At 28.8% G+C, this 20,351-nt stretch overlaps 1 protein-coding gene and 1 long non-coding RNA gene across 3 annotated transcripts; one reads left to right on the top strand and one right to left on the bottom strand.

The window, feature by feature from the left end:
- Window positions 1-29: 29 nt before the first annotated feature.
- On the top strand, window positions 30-20,350 carry LOC105143552 (uncharacterized). 2 transcript variants are annotated; one of them, XM_087403185.1, is made up of 8 exons: window positions 30-275; window positions 7,761-7,929; window positions 9,193-9,391; window positions 10,631-10,831; window positions 17,264-17,430; window positions 18,479-18,574; window positions 18,907-19,075; window positions 19,345-19,508. In XM_087403185.1, the coding sequence occupies exons 2-8, from the start codon at window positions 7,861-7,863 to the stop codon at window positions 19,371-19,373; spliced, it is 930 nt and encodes a 309-aa protein (XP_087259311.1). In that variant the 5' UTR covers window positions 30-275; window positions 7,761-7,860; the 3' UTR covers window positions 19,374-19,508. The 2 variants fall into 2 exon arrangements, with proteins under 2 accessions (XP_087259311.1, XP_011050242.1); XM_011051940.2 differs by having other exon boundaries at window positions 35-275; window positions 18,907-19,085; window positions 19,345-20,350.
- LOC147910596 (uncharacterized) lies at window positions 18,504-18,941 on the bottom strand. Its single transcript, XR_015544186.1, has 2 exons — window positions 18,852-18,941; window positions 18,504-18,566 (listed from the first exon to the last, which is right to left on the bottom strand). It is a non-coding gene; the product is annotated as an uncharacterized LOC147910596 (long non-coding RNA).
- Window position 20,351: the final 1 nt, after the last annotated feature.

Genomic DNA, 20,351 nt, shown 5'->3' with positions numbered 1-20,351 from the left:
CATTATATACGCGGGCTTTCAGTTGTCATCGCGACATCGGTGAAGTCGCATTGTGTGTTACGTTTCTCGTTCAACCTACTGGTTGCACTAGAGAACGTTATTGTTATAGTAGTGATATGGATTTGACTCGCGAGAATATTCGTATCTAGTCAGAACGTGTTTTATTATCAGTGAGAAAATAGGAAGAACATATCTTGGAATCAAAACTGCATCAGTCTAAATCTAATTTCGGTCTCATGTGGTACCACTTTTGTTCGGGAGCGATCGGTGCACATGTACGTCACTAGTCAATTTTAATCTTTACGCAACGATAAATTTTGTAGAAATTTAATTTAATTTTTTTAAATTCTTTCATGTGAGTCTTTCAAGATTTTCTTGAATTTTTTTTAAAATAAAGTTAAAGGTTATAATATTTTTATTGTAATTATTATATAAAATTGATATAAAACATTCTTCGAAAGTAAATAAAAAGTTGACAAACATAAAGCGTTTGTGATTTAAAAATATTTTACATTAAAGAAATTTTAATTTTTTTTCTGAATTATCTAGGTAAAATATTATCTAGGAAAAATTGAGAGAGTTATTTTAATATAATTTTAATTATTTAAATAATAATTATGAGTGTATTTGTATATTCCAAACTTAGAGATTACTCTTACTTTGTGCATTATTATTAATTAATACTATTTTGAATCAATGTTACTTTTATTAAAATGCTATCGTAAGTGCTACTTTTATTAAAATTTATCGTAAGTTATTCTTTCTTGATGATGTTGTTTTATATCTTAAAACTAAATATTTTTGGACGGAATATGATAGAATCTCAAAAATAGCGATAACATAATGAAAACAAATGTCACGCTGCATGTTATCATAATGATTATGGTATTATGATTGCGATACTTTATTTCTTAATGTTATGGATCTATTGGGATAAAAAAATTAACATTATGTAAAAAATATGCGATTGAACTGTAACACATTATTAAAGAAAGAAAATATTTATACACAAAGACACAATTGTTAAAATATACTTATATAAAAAAATATATTTTAATAATTGCTATATATTTTTAACTTAAATTTGAAAAGGATTTTAAAAAATCTTATTTTATTTTTATTGATTCTTAATCAATTTCGAATGTTTTGATACATTTGATACTTTTTTGAATAATTAATGTATAATACATATATGTGACATTTTTGTTCGTAAACATGATTACGTGCCATACATAAAATATGATTACAACATATCAATTCTCTTTTATTGGAGTGGGCCACGTCTAACTAAAAAAAATCTTGCAATATAAACGAACTAAATTTGATTAAAATCGAGTTTACTAAAATTTGCCATACAAATTTATGTTCAACAATAAACAAATTGGCAAAATTTAGTGAAATATATAATAAAAGTATATAATAAAACAGATATATAATTACATTCTCAATGTGATAGTATGATAACCAAATGTATCGTTTATGAGACTGAAAAGACATTTTCTTTAGCTTTAACATAAAAAAAATTTTTGCGATATCATATTTTTAATTATGATTATTTCTGCACAATTATTAATTCAAGCTGGGCATTTTATTATTAATATACGTATATATTCAGAGATAAGACATTTAAGTTTTCTTAAATATGTTTTTTTTTTTAAATATTTATTCTCATATATATTTTTAACATCTCATTCTAATAAATATACTTAATAAGAGATACATTTATTTAAAACTGATTAGAAAGGAATATTTTTTTATTATATGCCACGTGTTACATATTGCTCGCATTTTTAAATAAAAATTAGTTATTTTAAGTACTAATTATTGATATATAGAAGATACTATACTTAAGTTAGTTATTATATTATTATAGAATATGTATCAAAACAATAATAATAATGATAACAATAATAATAATGATTTTTTTGCAAATTTATTATATAGTTACATAATATATATATATATACAATATACATATTTCAAGCAATGAAAATCAATCATTACAATAAAAAAAATTTATTTTAATTTCTTAATATAACACACATTTTTTCTCATAACATGTTACAAATTATTTTTTTAAATAGATCATAAATAAAATAAATATTCGACGTCAAGAGTTTATCTACTGTGTTAAAAAAAGAAATTACATATATCGTGTAAATAATTTATAAATAATATGCGTACATACAGAATTCCAATATTGTGCAGCATATATCAAAAACAAAATAGATTTACGAGTTTTGTGTAGAGATAGGAAAGTTATGCGCTATTTGGGTTACTAGACGCAGTCGTTCTACATTTGAATTATAAATTATTGACTGGCTTGTTCGCACGTTAATTATATGAATGGTTAAAATGAACTCGAGACGCACGGTTGCTTAATAGATGAAAATCGAGCGTGATAGAATGTGTGACTGCTACTTTCTCGTGTCTAATAATTACAGTTATAATTGTTAACAATTTTATGTGCATTAACATAGACTCGAGCAATGCACGTAGTTTCTCTTCCATTTAAAAATGTTGCTAACAGGATTTGCTAAGTTTACTCCACTTTGCTAAGCATTAAGTTATTATACATAACATTTTTATATAAAAAACATTTATATATTTTTTAATTTCTAATGTAATAAAATAATTTTTTTTAAAGAAATAAAAAGAACGAGAAACATTATCTTAATTTAATTTTTTTTGATCTATATTTTGTGAGCTATATTTATAATAGCTATTTAATTTTTATTTAAAAAAGCTTTTATAAAAGCTGTTTAATCTTTTCGTCAAAATATAAAGAGAAACATAAAAAATTGCAATACAGACAAAAATTTGAACTTATTATTTCGATTTTATCTTACTAATTTAATCCTGTCGGATACAACAAGATTATATTTCAAATAGCTTCTAATCAATTTTATCATGATGGAATATGATTCTGGGCACTGCGTGTTGTTAACACATAAAATATTTCGACAAATACAATGTCGTATTAATGTGAGTTATGAATATATTTGCATATAAATGTAAATTAGTAAGTAATACTCAAGGCGGATGATTTCAAAGTCACATACTTCCTGTGATTTATTGACGCATTTGTTGTCTAATTATAAAAAAACAAAAAAAAACAATAAAAGGAAATATTTTAGTCATTTATTAGATAAAGTAACAAGAAGAAAAGATAAAGAAAAGTACAAATAAATGAAAGTATACATATCTTTATAGTAGTAAGTATAAAAATATACATATCTTTATAGTATAAAAGTATACATATCTAAATAAGTCTGAATTAAATATGCTAATTTTTTTTTTTGCATAAAAATTGTTGACTCTTTTTTTTTATAAAATTATAAAAATGTATTACAAATTGCAAAAATTTATGTTGAATATTTATTTCTTATTTTTCAAAAATGGAAGAAACATATATATTATTTTTCAAATAAACACATATAGTGTATGTAAATATCAGTTTGTATTGATGAACGTACTAATTATTTTGATTTTCTGTTTTCGAAAACAAGATTAATGATGAGCAAATGTCACAAGATAATATAAGCTGTTATATAATAATAACATTCAAAATATAATAGTTCTATTATACATTTTTAGAGTACGTACGTATGTATACGAAGAATACTGTTCTTCAGAATGAAAAATTGACATAATATTTTATCGCTTTAATGATTGTCGTTTCCGTGACAATTATTGATTATTATTCTCACGCATATGAAGAGTCCTTTTTGCTAGATTGTCTGATCTAGCCTAATCGTTTTTCTTGCGAATCATGAGAAACTATCGCGTTTGCAGTAATCGTATGCTATCGCTGTATCATTACGTCAGAAGCCTACATACCTACTTTATATATAGGACTCATGAGACATTGAATACTTTTAAAGCCCGAAGCGCCAAAAAGTGATTAATTTATATGACTTTACGTGATACAATAAAAACATAATAAAAGATAATTTTATGAAATAATAAAAGATACTTTTGTTTTATAATTAATGGAACTATGAATAGATTACATATTAATGTAAATACTTAAAAATGATAATTGAGCTAATAAAAAAGTAAACTATGTGTACTTTGTTTTTTTTTTAAGTAGGTATCTTTATTTTAATTTCAAATTGTTATCTTGTAAAGATTTGTATTGTCATTTAATCACATCATTATTATTTACATCATTTTTAACACGATCTTTTAAATATGTCATTATAATGATTATATTTTTATACACATCTTTGCATACAGCAGACAATAAGCAAGTGACATTCGATACGCGACAGCAGGCGATTACGTGATCAAGATTTTTTCTTTCTTTTTTTTTTAATCATTGAAGCACGACGTCATGGTCATATTTGTCATGAGACTCGAGAGCATAGGATTTTACTTTCATAGCGTAAGATCCCAAGTTAATACGTCATTGCGCAATATACACAAGGCAATAAAGCCGCGGAGGTTACTGAGCCTTTGCATGATCGCTATTAATAACCGTACATCAACGTCAATTTTTCGTATCATCAATAGAATTCTCACAGCAGCAATAGATTGATAATGGAAATGCTGACGATAATCACTAGTAACTTGAGAGATTCTATAGGTCCTAGTACAATAATATGACCTATCTACGACTAACTTATATGTGTGTTCGGATTACATGGCTGGAAATAAGTCATTTCTCTATTAAGCTCCCTTAGGCGATGCTCACACTAGCCTTTTGTTCTTCAATCTAATTTTTTCTTTTTATTATTTCGTCTTTACAATTAATGTGTTTTAGAAGGCTTTTTCTTTAAAAAATGTTGATCATTTTTATTAAATTTTATAATTTACAATATAATTAAAATGTATCAATGATTTTCTACAGTAATAGTAAATGATAAATAGATAGGTAATAATTAATTAATATACTTAATTTCTATATATTTTTTAAATCTATAATCTTAAATTGTATTCGTTTTATATGATTTTTCTCTGATCGTAAGCATAAAGTAATATCTACAGACGTACAAAGAACTTAAATAAATTAATCTTGCACTATAAGCTTCAGCTGACTCGACAAGTACCGAGAGTAGCACCAAAAAACGTACTGGCGCGCGCGATGCGTCGAATTACTTCGCTTACCTACATTTATATACATCTTCGTACAAATTTGCAACGGTAAGGATAATTAACTTAATACAGGAAGTAATTAACTTTTTTCTCTAACTACATAACAAAGATGCATAACGTCAGGACACTAAACTTTCAATGATTACTGGTCATTTTTATGTTGAAATTGCGGAAATGAAACTTGAATACTTTTATTGAGCATTACTTTTGCTACTTCCTCAAAGACGCTTCACATATAATTGTAAGAAAATGTGTTGAGTGGACTTAGAACAGACATAGCCGTAATCAAGTGTCGACGAATTGCTGCGTTCCAACGTGTCGTACGTTGGAATACAAAAAGTTTTTTATGAGAGATTTAAGTGCCTCATAGCTTTATATTTTTATTTGCTCATCAACGGAAAATGTTAGAAGTTTTCCGTAATCTATAGAAATGCAGATTCATGAAAGCATTTGGTACAAAAAGAAATTTTTTATTTTTTCATGATTCTATAAGAAATCAAATAAAAGATTTTAAGTAAAAAATATGACTTTATGCTGGATAAAAATAAATTATGAAAATTCAAATTAACATGTATTTTACTATTTACATCTAACATCTTCAAGAAAAAAGATTACTTTATTATGTTAACATGTTCACTTTTTACATTCTTACTTTTTGAAATATATGCTTTATTATAATTCATAATTAAGATCTTTTTTTTTTTTAGTACATGCTTAATTAGATAAATAAAAAATATTAAGTATTATTTGAAGCTTCAAATTTCGCAAAAAATAAACGTAAGGCAATCTCTAAAATAATTTTTGTTTGTCATTTTTTACTTGTCAAAAAATTTGAGAACACTCTTACGATTCTTGACTTTTTCTACATTTTTCGAAAGATAAGTTCAAGCAGTACACTTCAGGAAACATTAAGCGGACATGAAGTTATTCGCGTTAATGGCTTGGGAAATTATGTGACCAAGTTGGAATCAAAGTTTCATCAGCACTTAAAGGTCTCATAAGACCGAGAAAACCATAACGCCGAGTCCGCGTCTTAACATAATTTGCGTCGTTCCCAGAAAAAATATTGTTCCTTTTTTGCGAACAGCGAGATAGCTCATTGGATAGCTCAGGAAGGTAAAGCGACCTCCGTAAAATCGAGAATCTGCGCCATCGAGTATAACGCCTGGGAGACTTATTTACAAAATGATGCTTGAGTCTCGTGGGTTTTTCCTCATTTTATTTTATACTTGTTGTGCTACTGTTCTGTTTTTATGTCATCGGAAGATAGTAATTACGCTGGTAATTGAATAGGGAAAAGGAAACTGTATGAGTCATGTTTTCTCATTCACGAGAGCTTTGAAAATATGAACTATTTTATTAACTTATTGTATTTATCACTAAATATAATAACGAATGTAAGATAATTCATTTTTATTTTCGTTAAATAACAATTATACATTTCATAAATTAATAATATCAAAAATCAAATTTATTTGATATAAGTATGTAGAATTATGTAACTTGATTGCCTTCAAAGCAAATTTTATTATTCATTTATCTAGATTTATCTAGACTTATCTAGAATTATTTATTTCAACGCGTATGAAAGCAAATATTTTCAAAGTAAAGTTCAGTTATTCTTCAGATAAACGATCTGTCCAAATAAACGATCAAAGCTACTTTCACGCAGGCAATCTTTTCCAATTTTGCGGACATTTATGGAGTGACGGATGCGCGACGCACGTGATCAGGCACGTGAATGCGAACATCAAGAAAATTGTAGACCCTCTATTTCGTCTCAGATGCCTTATCATCTCTGTTTTATGCACAAGCACATCCCTCGCAATGTCAGAGCGTGACTTATGACGTGTCGGATCGGATTAAGAGAAAGTTCCCTTCCAAAATTGCTTGACAATTTGTGAGTCATCAACCACATCCGATATGAAGAATATTGAATTCAAATATGCTTTTGTGGAAGAGAAACAAAAAATTCGTATGCGTACAAGGAAATAATATTTATTACGAATCATTCTTTTGACTGGCAAAAACATTCAAATATAAATTAATAATAGATAAATGAGTATAATAATAAATAAATGTTTTATAATTTGGAAATTTATTTCCGTTGCTTAAATCACAAAATTAGATAAATTAATATTAAATATTAGATAAGAATCATCAATCATAATAATTATCATTATAAAAAATTAATTATTATATATTTAATAATATCATTTATTAAAAAAATTTTATACTAAAGAGATAATTAATCAATACATAAGATCGATGGCCAAAAAACAAGTATAACAAAAATAATGTTACAATAAATTCAACGATAATTTATGCCTTAAAAGTCGAGAATAGTTACAATAAAATAAAAAACGTTCCATACTCACAGAGTCTTCTTTAATTCAAGAGAATTAGAAAAGCACAAAATAATATTAAAAACTAAATAAAGAGTCGTATTTAATATAATCAATAATAAATTAATAATAGAAAAAGTTCAAGTAACACAATATTTTCATGCTATGCCGATTTAGTATTTATTTCCTATTTAGTGCGAAAAATTATTATTTACAATTCTTTGTATGCACAAGAGATTACCATGCACCTGCGCATTACTGCGCTAATTTACTACTTTTAACCATAGTCTCATTAAGTGTCATGCTCACCTTTTGCAGATCCGCCGGAAGTGGAGGAAGAAGGGAGAGTGACCTACGGAGGACGTCCTACGAGTTGCGCGCGCATCCCTTAGCAATATTGTCACACAGCATACGCGCGATGCAGACTGACGAAGAGATTCAGTATGCGCCGAGGAGTCGGCCGGTGAGCTTTTATGATAATTACAAGGTGAGTCTTCACGTGTTTCTGTTTCACATGTGTTATTGAAAGTAAGCTTCGCATGCCGCCAGTGCTACATGATCGCTAGTATTAATTATCGATTCGATGACTTTCGCTCTTTTAAATTAGCGGACATTCATATACGGGTATCCTTGCATAAATGGGAAATAAGAATGCACAAGATATCACAAAATCGCTATTTTCATTCTGCAAGCAATTGGTTATAGATTTTTAATTTAACAAAAATTTCAGAGCATCAATAGATTTTAAAATTATAAACGCGAGTGAAAGTACGTAATGGATTTTATTTTAACACAGTACTGATTTAATCTTTTAAAGTTTATGAACATTAAGTAGTATCAAAAATACAAAGATGATAAGAGAGTATGACTTTTAATTAAATTTTAAAAGGATTGAATCTGAAATAAAATATTTGTACATAGTTTTACTAGATATTCTAATATTACGTAAAGTATAAATATAAAATAATCTCTATATGAAGCTATCAATAGTATCATTCCGCAGCTGTAATATCTCACCAGAGCAAAGATACACAAAAGATTATAGTCCGTAAACTGTTGTATTTACGGTTAATTACTTAACGAGTACCAAAGTTCTCCAAAGAGAAATAGTCAATATAAATAAGACTAACAGATATCTATTGCTTTTTATATCATTTGAAATAATCTGTTATAAAACATCTAGGAAGCATCTAGGAAGTGTCTAAGAAAAACGCGCTTAAAAATTCCTGAATTTCACAACCATAACGTTTTACATTAACATAATTAGAACCTTAATTGTAACCGATATTAATTATCTAAATATGCTCGTTGTGCGCAAATCATCATAAATTTACATTCTAACATCGATGCTAAGCATTTGTTCCGTACAATATAGCACTTACAGAGGCAGGAAATGGCTCTTTTATATCTAAAAATTAAGCGTTTAGTAAGAAAGTTTTTAATTTAATTTTTATCTATAGTTAACATTTAACTGTGATGCAAATTTGAAAGTATTTCTATAACTAAATTTTAATATATATTTAAACCTACCATTACACTAATAATTCTTATTCTAAATTTAAGAAAAAAGAAGAGTCGCAATACATGACATTTGCTAATCAATTTAAAAAATCTCATACATAATAATTTTAAATATCGCATTACTATTTTTCTCGATTACATTGTATTATTTAAAAGTATATAACTCAGTCTTTTCTTAAAGTGGCAAGAATCTGTCAAAATTAATGCGATCGTTTTTTCGACCTTGCAGGACGTGCCGATGATGCCGCCTTGTGTCACTTCCACGATGAGTGTGGGTAATTTGAATCAAGTTCATGATGATACGTCTGCCGTATCTCAAAGCAACAATAATAACAGTATTAATGGCAGCAATAATAATAACAACAACAGGGTCAATAGCGCCGTCAGCGCAGGCAACGTATCGAAGATTCACATTGCCAAAGTCACGGGTGGGTTGAATGAACTTTTTACGATGCGTCTTTTACATGTGTGCATGAAATGTCTACTGTTTGTAGTTTATATAAACGCGCGATGATCGATATACGGTTCCTGCATTCGTAAATGTCGCGTAGATTCAGCGCTTTCCGCTTACATTTTACGGAAGCCTTTTCGTAAATTAATTTAAAACAATAAAGAGAAATAATAATATGAATTAATACAAATAAATAGAAAAGTATTTTATACAATCAGAACTGGATTTTAGTCTAATAATATATTTCTGTAAATTTTATAACATTTTCCAATTCTGTGTGCGAAATGCGCTGATTAGTGTCAATCTTTAAACGCAATCTTGCATTGAAATTGGAATAGTAATATCATAAATTAAATTGATTGAATTTGACAAATTTATGTTAATGAGCTTTTTTAAAACACCATACAAAATTTAATTTTGTAGAACTGGAAAAATGTATATAAAATTCACAGAAATTAGCTATTGGTTTAGTTTCATTAAAACGATATTATAATATAAGCTTGATTTTTAAAATCTTGAAATAATAAAATTTATGAAAATGGAAATCAGCAATAACTGAGATTAAATTGACACTGTTTGTCTATATATACCGTGTGTTAATCTTTCGTGCCAGCTTGACCTGTTTGTTCTACTTCAGATATTACCAGTGCACGAAATCTTATCGTCCTGAATTCTCGTATGTACCGCAGCTCTTGTTTTTCGCGACAACTATATTCGCGCGTGCCAAGATTGTGCGTACTAATAAAATGACGTATATCATGAAAGTGGCATTTTGGAGCAGACGGCATGTGGATAATTGCATTAATTTTTACATGGTTTTTTAATGATGATAAATTAAAAAAATATAATAGTATAATATTGAATATGATAATTTTTATAATAAAATAAAAAAATATATACAAAAATTTTCAAATCGATCGATATAATTTAAACTTTTTACCATTATATTATAATTTTCTGAAGAATAAAAGAAACCTAACATTCGCGTGTGTAAATAATAATTAAGTAATCCCGGATTTCTGAAATGTGAAAGCAAAGTCGAGTTTTATGACATCATACATAATTGCTATGTGTAAGAACTGATTCATTTTCTTGCAAAATATCTTCCTTCTTACATTGAATGTTTCTGAAACGTTGGAATAAGAAAGATGCGAGAAAGGTTACTGGCACGTGGGCAAAGTAATTTTTTTTACTAAGTACTCACCGTACATGACAGGTGCAGTTTCAACTGGGAATATCGGGCGCATTTGCCGCGGAGACAAAGAGAAAGAACTTGGTCGGGCACCATCGATGGCTAACTGTTTATCAACCACAGTTCCTGTCAATCTGGCAGCTTCTCAAATAGCCGGTCGACACACGCCCACGAGAAATTCTTTGAGGCACAGCAGAATGATCGTAATGCATCGGACCGGTCATCGTGAGTACACAATCACTTCTTACCTGAGCTTTGTATCTTTCTAATCATAATGTTAACGATAGGCATGATAAAATTATTTAAATTCTTTAAATTTATATTTCTACTTCTCGTCTTACAGACTTGAACAGTCGATTTTTTGAAACATTCTTTTAAAAAAGTAATTATATATCCTGCACGCCTCGTATTGTGTAACAAGCGATTGTACCTAGCCATGTCATTTTGTGTGTCTTAAATAGTAGAATGCGATAATTCTATCGTTCGTTATTATATTATAAGTACGCATTGCGATGACGAAAAAGTTACAAGAATTTAAGAATCTAAGAGAACGTTTCGAAATATACATATAATATCCGAGAATGCATGCAATCGGCAAAATGCCGATGAGAAGCAGTGGCTTCTCTGCGCTTTCCTTGATCGATCTGATGAAATCGTGTGTGTACGATTATTAATTTTTTGCAATCGACGGCTATGTCTGATCGATTTCTCTCGAAGGTAAGATCGCGCGCTCGTGAATCGCTTTTCCGCGGAATGCGACCGGCCCGGTATAATTTGATTTTCTCGATTTCGTTTAATAATCTCGTTGCTTTATGCGACATATTATGGTGTTGCCATATAATTCTATGTACGCTAACGAACGCGACTATCGCTCTTAGCCGCCGACCTGTCGCTTAGCAGGATTGAGGTTGATGCCAAGGCAGACAGGAAGATTATAATTAGCGCCGCCATGGATTGCAGGAAAGTGCAGCGGCTTTTTATCACCATTGTCTTAGATAGAATCAAATGCATGAAGCAAATGGTAGCTAATGAAAGGAGTTAAAGGTGATGAAAATGCAATGTGCGGAAGAATGGGAGTTTATTTTAAAGAAGATAAAATAAAATTGGGACATAAAATTGGGACATTCATACCTGTGTAACTAAATGAGAAATATATTTAAAGAATATTTAATATATAAAAGATTTAATTAAAGATATTTAATGTATAAAAAATATATATAATATATATTCTGTAAAAAGAATATTATAACATTAATAAGATTTTAAAGATTCTATTAAAATTCACTAAAATTTCATTAAAAATTCTATTTTTATCACAACTGATTTAAAATGCTGAAATTCAATTATCATTGTTTTTATAATTTATCCGATATTTTTTATTAAAATTGTAAAATTATTTTACCTAAAATCTTTTTTTCGCGCGCGCGCGTGTATGTGTCTAGAGAATTATTTTGTTGCAAGTGTTGTAATATATTATGCAGTTTTTGTTTGAAAAAAAATGCAATTTATTTGAAGAATTCGGTCGAAGAACGGAATATCGGATTTTATTATACAATAAATTCTGTTAACTACTCGTCTACCGTTCATTTAGAAAAAAAATTCTTGTTTTCTTCAATTACTCTCGCGTATATGTATTTCACTGACGTGAGTTTTAAACGTTTCTTGCTCCGCTGGTCACAGAACTTAAAGTAGATGCACATGGTTCTCCGCAGATAGCGGAAGTATCAGACCGGAAATATATCGCGTGATCTTTTTGGTACGTATTCGGAATACGTAGTCTCATCTTGGTGCAAAAATTCATTGTACTTTTTAATATTCATCTCGCTTTGTACACACTGCAATTAATTATCATAGTATAATTCCATTATACTTGCAAAATCATAACTATTTCTTGATTGTAATAAACGAAAATTATTTCACAGGAAATATATTTTGAGCAGCTAAACTTTCTTATTAGAAAACATTATATCGAATAGAATTATAAATCTTCGTTATTTAAAAATTCTGAAGATCAGCAATAAATATCTATAAACATTCATACCTATATAAACTGTTAATCTCTATAGTAATATTATTTGATCTTATAATTAATATTAAAATATTAATTAAAGCAAAAAATGATTACGTAAACGATAAGTATCATTTCCGTACCTTTTTGAAAATAAGCAACACATGTGAGGTACGAAGGGTCGAAATTGATGAAGTGTGTACGTATCATGGTCTGTTCAAAGGCTTAGCATATACGTAGCCCTAATTCTATTTCAGGATCGGCAGACTTACAAACCGACCCTATTCTTACGCCCAATTTCGGCACCCTTATATGTGTAATCCTCGTTTAGCTTTCATTTAAAAACACCCAGCCAGTAGTCAAACAATCCTATTTTCCACGTTACATTAAATGAGTTTCAAACATATGCACTTATGAGCGAACAAATAATACGCAGCGCTTATATATATATATATATACAACAAATATTAATCAATTAAAATGTAATTTTTACGACGTAAAAATTATTTATATACAAAATGTTTATATTATAAATTTCTTGCTTATGGCAACGTGACAGAAAATATTTGTTGAATATCGATCTAGAAGTAAATTGCAACATCTTACAACCGCGTTAGTTAGCAAAATTATAGTGCAATTACTTAATTAACCTGCGGTCATGCCTTCTTACGCAAGTTACATCGTGAGCATTATTCATGCATTGGGGACAACGGATGATGAAAACGTACCACCCAGTATGCGTATGTTATACGTGGGCCGTACATTTTGCGGCAAATTTGCCGGCCGTGACGACGCGACGTATAAAACGAGGACCGACGTTGCTCATTGTTATCTCATACGTATAATGTGCATTCACGTTCACATTCACATAAACTGGCCCATTTACGTAGTCGACGTGACCGATACCTGATGTGAACGAAGACAAATTACAGGTAGTTTGGAATTTACACGGTGAATGGGTTGCAGTATACGAGTCATTGTTAAATAATATCGGCTTTAAATTTCTTTTTTGACTTTAGTAATTGCACCGGACGAGTCTAATTTTCAACTTCCGTAATTTTGATAATGAACGTAGCATGCTTTTAACTTCTAAATTTGGCAATTATTTTCACAATGTTTATCTATTGTTATCTTGGGTCACATGTCAAGTAAGTATATAAATTTCTGAGCTGCTGAGTATTAGTATCATACTAACGATATATCATTGACAAATGAATATTAAATTAAAGATGATAAGTGCGTACGTGATTCATTTCGTTGGTTATGTCGTCGTTTGATCTCTTGATAGGGCTCTTTCTTCCTTTATCCCACACCGATATATCCTCGTATTGTGCAATAAATACGGCGTACATATGGCGAAGCAATACAATACGAACAACGCGTATTCATGTCCTACATTCCCGCACCGTGCGAATCGCTTCTGAAAAGAGCAGCAATATCTGCTACTTGACAACTGCAGTAGTCGTCCGATCACATCGAAAAGATCCAACACTGTTTTTTTTATAGAAGGAACAGTCTGCAATTTTACGTTATCTCAAGATAATTACGCGTAAAAATCAAGATTATGTTCGCTTTTTATTTTTATCGATTTACCTTTCTATAACGTGCGGACGTTTATATTCTGCAGTTGCAGTTTGTCTCGTTCGCCAGTTATAGCGCGTACCTGCGGTACAGTTAGAGACATAATCCTCACATAGCAGATGCGCGCATTACGTTTCCGTGTGTGAAAATTGTTTTTCTCTTCCGTAGTGAGCGTATCGTATCTTCCACGAATTGCCATCGAGCGACGATGTCGTGAGATATTAAAATTCTGCATGCGTATTGCGCTGCAAAAGAATTTCTCTTTTACACGCGCGCGACGTAAAATGCATCCATGATTAATCTCTGCGTAAAAATTAATAGTGTAAAAATTGCTCTATGTTTAAGAATACTGATTTTAGGATAGAATTTTTAAGAGATAAAAATTGATTTTATTCAATATCTCTAACAACATTGATCGCTATATTGACTGATTTATGCTTTAATAACAGTATTAAAAAATGTCAGGCAATAGTGTAAACAAGTTTGAGTTACCTTGATAATAAGAATTTTATTTTAATTAAACAATGATGAAATGACGCTAGTTTGTCTCTTTAAATGATTTCAATTTCCTATAGATTAAGATTTCTTTAGTCTTACATATATTGTTCATAATTTTTAAGAACTATAAGAATAACTTATGTTGTAACAGCAAATAGTAAAAAAAATAAAAATAAAATAAATTCAAATCTTCAATAATGAAATATGTCAATATATCATAAATTGTTACAATATCGCGTAGAGAAAAAGACGTTTTTAAATATTGTCAGAATAAATTAGTCGGTATAACAATCGATTAATGTTGCTAAATATATTAAACATGAACAATTTCTATTTCTTGACAATCTTATCTTAAAAACTTTTTTAAACATGAAAACTTTTTTAAACAAGTACATTATAAAATATGACAAGCAATTTTTATCTTCTAAGAGTCTTTATCTTGAAGTCTATTTTTTTAAACGTAGAAGAATAAGATTTACATATCTATTAGATATATCATCTAGGTTCTTCCTTGCTATTATTTTTCTGAGTTTAAAGTATGCCGTGACACCAAAACAGTTGAGAAACACTGACTTAGGCTAGAGAATAATTATCTCAGGTACGTATATGAGTTTCCACATACACGATTATGAAGTTACCACATTATACATACATTAAAATTGAAGAGGTTTACATAAATATGTAACATTTATTTGTATTCTATTATCTAATCTTACATTTAATTCTAAACTATTAAACAGAATAATAAACAATAAGAAAAATCAGAATTAATGATGTACTTCTTTTCTTGAATTTATAGTCAATGGTTGAGAAATTTCTTGTTTTTTTTTCTTTTTTCATTTTTTTCTAATTTTCTAATTAATTTTGTCTAATTTGTTTGCTTAACTTTGAATATATTAATTGATTTATATCTGCGGTACAAGTTTGCATACTATACTTCCTCAATCGAGTATTCAGCACAGCATATCCAGTAAACATAGTGCATCTGTCCCTTCACTCTTGCGGTTTTTCAATGGCGGTCAAAGTACTTACTTCTTCCTCACACTAGTGTTTTATAATCTGTTCTCAATAGTATAAATACACTGCGGTAATCGTTGTTTCTATTGCTATCTATAAATATTGATCTATCATTCACGAGGAAATCCGCTTTTATTATTATTAAACGGAAAATTTTATAGTGTCTAGTAGAGAAACTCATTTTGAATCGATTCTTGCAACGTTCATTTGTAATTTTTGAATAACTAATCTAGAATAACTAATTCTAGATTTTTTTACATTACAATGAATTTTTTATTTGAAGAGAAAGAAAGATTATAAGTTCGAGTAACTTATAATCTAATTATATATGGCGATGAAAAAATTAGATGTTATCGTATCAGACATTAACTCAATGCTACATTAATGCAATTTTTAATTATTTCTAATTATATGTGTATTTCTTAAATATCTTGCATACATGAAGTTCTGCAAAAAGACATTACTTATTTTATAATCGTAACATATTTTTATCTTGTAATTTTATATATATATACATACATACATAGAATTAGTTTTCAAGTTAGTCCCCGTTCGATATGTCTAAAATAAAAAATATTTATATACATACACATATAGAGAATTTTTTTTAATACTTAAAAAAATTTAAATCGACAAATGTAGCATACGTTATTTAGTAGTACTATATTTTTATAATAATGTAGTTTTTCTTATAAATAAAGATATTTAAGATATTTACGAAACTTGATAAGGAACTGCTATTTGCATACCTGCAAAATGCTATGGTGGTAGGCGATCGCTCGCATTTTCTATTCAATATTCCAGTGGGAAATACTCGATCTTGCAGTGTAAATGATGGTAGTAGGCGAGTTTCCTGGCGATTTCTTCGATATGGCAAGGACGTTCAATCATTCATCAACCGGTTGAGATACCTTGTAAGGAGGGATGGTGACGAGGCCACCTTGTTGGAAATTCTCCTTTCTTTCTCAGATTTAAATTTCTCGATACCATGAGATATCGGTCAATGATCGGCAGTTTGTATTATATGGGGAAATGTATGTCGTAGCGAAAGATAAAATGGCATATGCCTATCTTCGCAACGTCGAATTACCTAATTACCTAATAGGCGATCGACTGCATGTCTCAACTCTCTAACTTAAGAGATCTGCGCGAGTAAACGTTTCTAACGGACGCAATGTGATGAATTGCGTGACGAAATTATCGACTTTTCCTCCGGGGAATAATCCCACGGCAATTAAGAAAGGAATCGTGATAAAAGATGATAATGATGAAGATAATTTACTTCCTTTGTGTTCGAATTTACCTAATCACTTTCAAAAATGATCTAACTTTTTTATTTTCTAATATTATTTGATATTATTTCATATTTTTAAAAATAAATAAGTTGATGCGTAATATGTTAACTTACAATACGTGTACGAATAATGTAATCATCCACAAAATAAGTTCTAAATAAATTTGTAATAGATTTCCAGCGATAATTATGTATTGATACGCGATATTACGAAACGATAACGGTAGTATGAGAGTAAAAAGTAGGTTTATATTTTTAGGCCCAGAGAAGTTTTTACCTCCTTTGATCTACCATCGACGATTAGCTCGATGTCTGGCGGCATTGCAGACTATTCTCGGCGTCGCAGTGATTTCTTTGTCATTATGGTTGTTGCTTTGGGCACCGCACCTGCCTGTTATGGACAATCCGTATTGGAGTGGCATGCCCGTAAGTGCAATAATTTTATACGGCGATTAAATTTGCATTCCATACCATGATAATGCAAGAATACAAAATGGTAATCCTCGCTTATCTAACAAGCTGAGTCTGCTAGAATAGGCACACTAACATATGGCTGCAATTAGACTTACATATGTATTATAAAACGATATAATCATGCTTTTTAACAACACAGATTGTTTTTTTATATATTATAATTGTATGTATCTAATCTAGTTTTAAGTCAAAGTGATTGTTTGTTGGAACTAATCGTTATTTATTTGCTGTATCGGTTTTAACGGTCTTGAATATACGCCTTCAGATTTTTTTATAAAACTTAATATTATTAAAAAGCTTAATCCTTAATTAACTAAAGGTAAGTATGCAATAAAAGTAATCTTCTTAATAACAAAAATATTTTGCTTTCTTACAACATTTTTAATTTTATATTTATACATTATTATTAATATGAAATAAAATTATACAGGTATCCCATTTTAACCTTCGCATCAAAATATCTTGTAAAAACAAAAATATTATGCATTTTATGTATGTTTTTTACATCAATTTATTTATTCTGTGCAAACAAGGTATGATTATTACCAAAAGATTAATATTTTATGAGATACTTCATATTTCATATTAAAATATGTTAAAATAAAAAATAAAATATCTCATAAACTGTATTAAGTTTTCGTTATTTACCCTAATACTTTTATATGCAGAATAATTAATGGAATATCATATTAGATAAAAAAAACTTTTCATTTTATTAAAAAAAATGACCTTCAAGTAATCTTAACAAATCAATTTTCTTTGAAATTTATTTTTTAAGATTACATAAAGGTTATTCAATCCCCTTTAAATCAATTTTTGTATAAAATATTTTTTAATATCCATTATACTTTTCGAAATACAATATTTCAATAAGAAGTTTAACATGGGATATGTGTAACTTTAAACGCGTAAGTATGCCGTGCATTAACATTTTGTAAGTTATAATATAATATTTTCTTTTCGTTTAATTGTTTAATATTTTTTATTTCGATATTTCCAGCTCTTGATGTCCGGGAGTTTTGGAATTTGCTTGTTGTGCTGTTTTAAAAAGGAATATCCGACTTTGACTTCTGGATTTTGTCTTTCTGCTACGAAGGTAAATAAAAATTCTGATTCATTGTAGAGATTTCTTAGAAACACTTTCAAGACCGAGTCACTTATTCAGCTCGTCTAATTTTTTACATTGTTAAAGCAGTACAAGATATTTAAGCATACATTATTATTATATGTTGTTTTACAATAATAGGTAATGATTCTATTTTAATTAATTAAAAAAAGTTTAATTGTGGAAAAGTATCAATTTTATTTAGATTTTATTTGATTTATTAATTTTATTTTGATTATTTCCAAAATAATTATTGTATATTACTTACAAAAATCACACTCTTTTTCTATCACGCTTATATCACGTTTCTTCATGATGAACAGGTAGTTAGCGTATTTTTGGCGGTTCTGGCAACTGTTGCATGTGTGAGCGCGTGCATATTCTCTGCAATACACTTGTCACGTCTTATGGGACTGGAATGCACTCCGGCACGAGTATTAAATGCTACGTGCGTATGCAGACCACGTGGCGAATCGCTTGATTCACTCGAAGGTATAATCAGGTATGCCAAAAAATTGGACATAGATTGATAGAATTACATTTTCTGAAGCATCTAAAGAAATCATAGAAATTGAAATATACATACATATATCTTATATTTTTGAAAACAATTTTTATAAAAAGCATTTCGATTTTTTCCTTTTATCGGAAATCTATTATATATTACATAAATATAATACAAGTTTAGTAATAACTATATAATTTATGTAAAGATGTTATGTAAAAATGCTTTTAAAATAACAATGTGCATATTTTATTAGATACATCGACCTTAATTGTCCCGAAGTAGAAAGTATTCTGACAATCCTCCTCATCTTCTCATGTACTTGTAACGGATTAGGCGTCTTGGTGGCGGGATGGTATAGCTATCTTCACTGGAGCACACGATATAAAAGGCCAAAGTACACGCAAGTCAGGACCAATACCGTTTCTATGAACAATAAATTCAACAGTAGACCGATCTACAAATCGAACCTGGAGGAACGATGACGTTTGTAAATATAATGATCAAAATGCTTCCATTTTCATTGTGATCCATTGACATCTTCCGTATGATCACTATTGTGATCAGCTATACAAATGTACAAAAAAAATGTGAACTATTACATATTAATAAATTTTATTTTATACTAATTTATTAACAGACAAAATCATTGAGACATACAAAACATTATTTTTTAAATACATTTTGATATATGAAAAGGAAAAAACAATGTAATCTTCACAAAGATATGAGCAGAAAAAAATTTTTCGACAAGCTAAAAAATCTATTCTAGTAAATGTTCTAGTAACAGTTGCAATTTTATAAAAGAATAAGTGTATTTATTATTAATGATTAATAATAAATAGATAATAATATTGTAATGATCATATCTCATTAAAATACGATAAGTACGATAAATATATAAATTATAATGAGCTGGTATTTTATAGCTCATTAATTAACGCTCATCTTTTTTATTACGATGCTCAGTATTTGTTTAAACGTAATGTGTGTATTTATGTGTGCATGCATCTGACAGTGCGTTTATCTTTCAACGTGAAAGAAGTTTACAAAGACTATTGATTAAGTTACTTATATTAGGATTAAAATTTAAATGAATCTATAGAATACCTCAAGAGACTACCGAAATAATGTAATATTAAAAAAATGTTTGCGTTTAGCTTTTTGTACGTTATTTTGGATATGTTTAGTGAAATAATATTGAATAAAAATTGTCATGAATTAATGAAAAATAAATCTGTGGCAAGTAAATTTGATATAAAT

This window comes from Acromyrmex echinatior, chromosome 2 (genome assembly GCF_024713525.1).
Source record: "Acromyrmex echinatior isolate Ae372 chromosome 2, ASM2471352v2, whole genome shotgun sequence".
Lineage (NCBI taxonomy): Eukaryota > Metazoa > Arthropoda > Insecta > Hymenoptera > Formicidae > Acromyrmex > Acromyrmex echinatior.
Note: the sequence above shows the minus strand (reverse complement) of the source record. Positions and strands in the feature narration are given on the sequence as shown.

What these genes read in the sequence shown, in the direction of transcription:
- LOC105143552 (XM_011051940.2), top strand. Translation starts at nt 7,861, where the DNA reads ATGCAGACTGACGAAGAGATTCAGTATGCGCCGAGGAGTCGGCCGGTG. An exon ending in AATGCATCGGACCGGTCATC is followed by an intron (nt 10,832 to 17,263) that starts GTGAGTACACAA and finishes TTATATTTTTAG; the next exon opens with GCCCAGAGAAGTTTTTACCT. An exon ending in CGTATTGGAGTGGCATGCCC is followed by an intron (nt 17,431 to 18,478) that starts GTAAGTGCAATA and finishes CGATATTTCCAG; the next exon opens with CTCTTGATGTCCGGGAGTTT.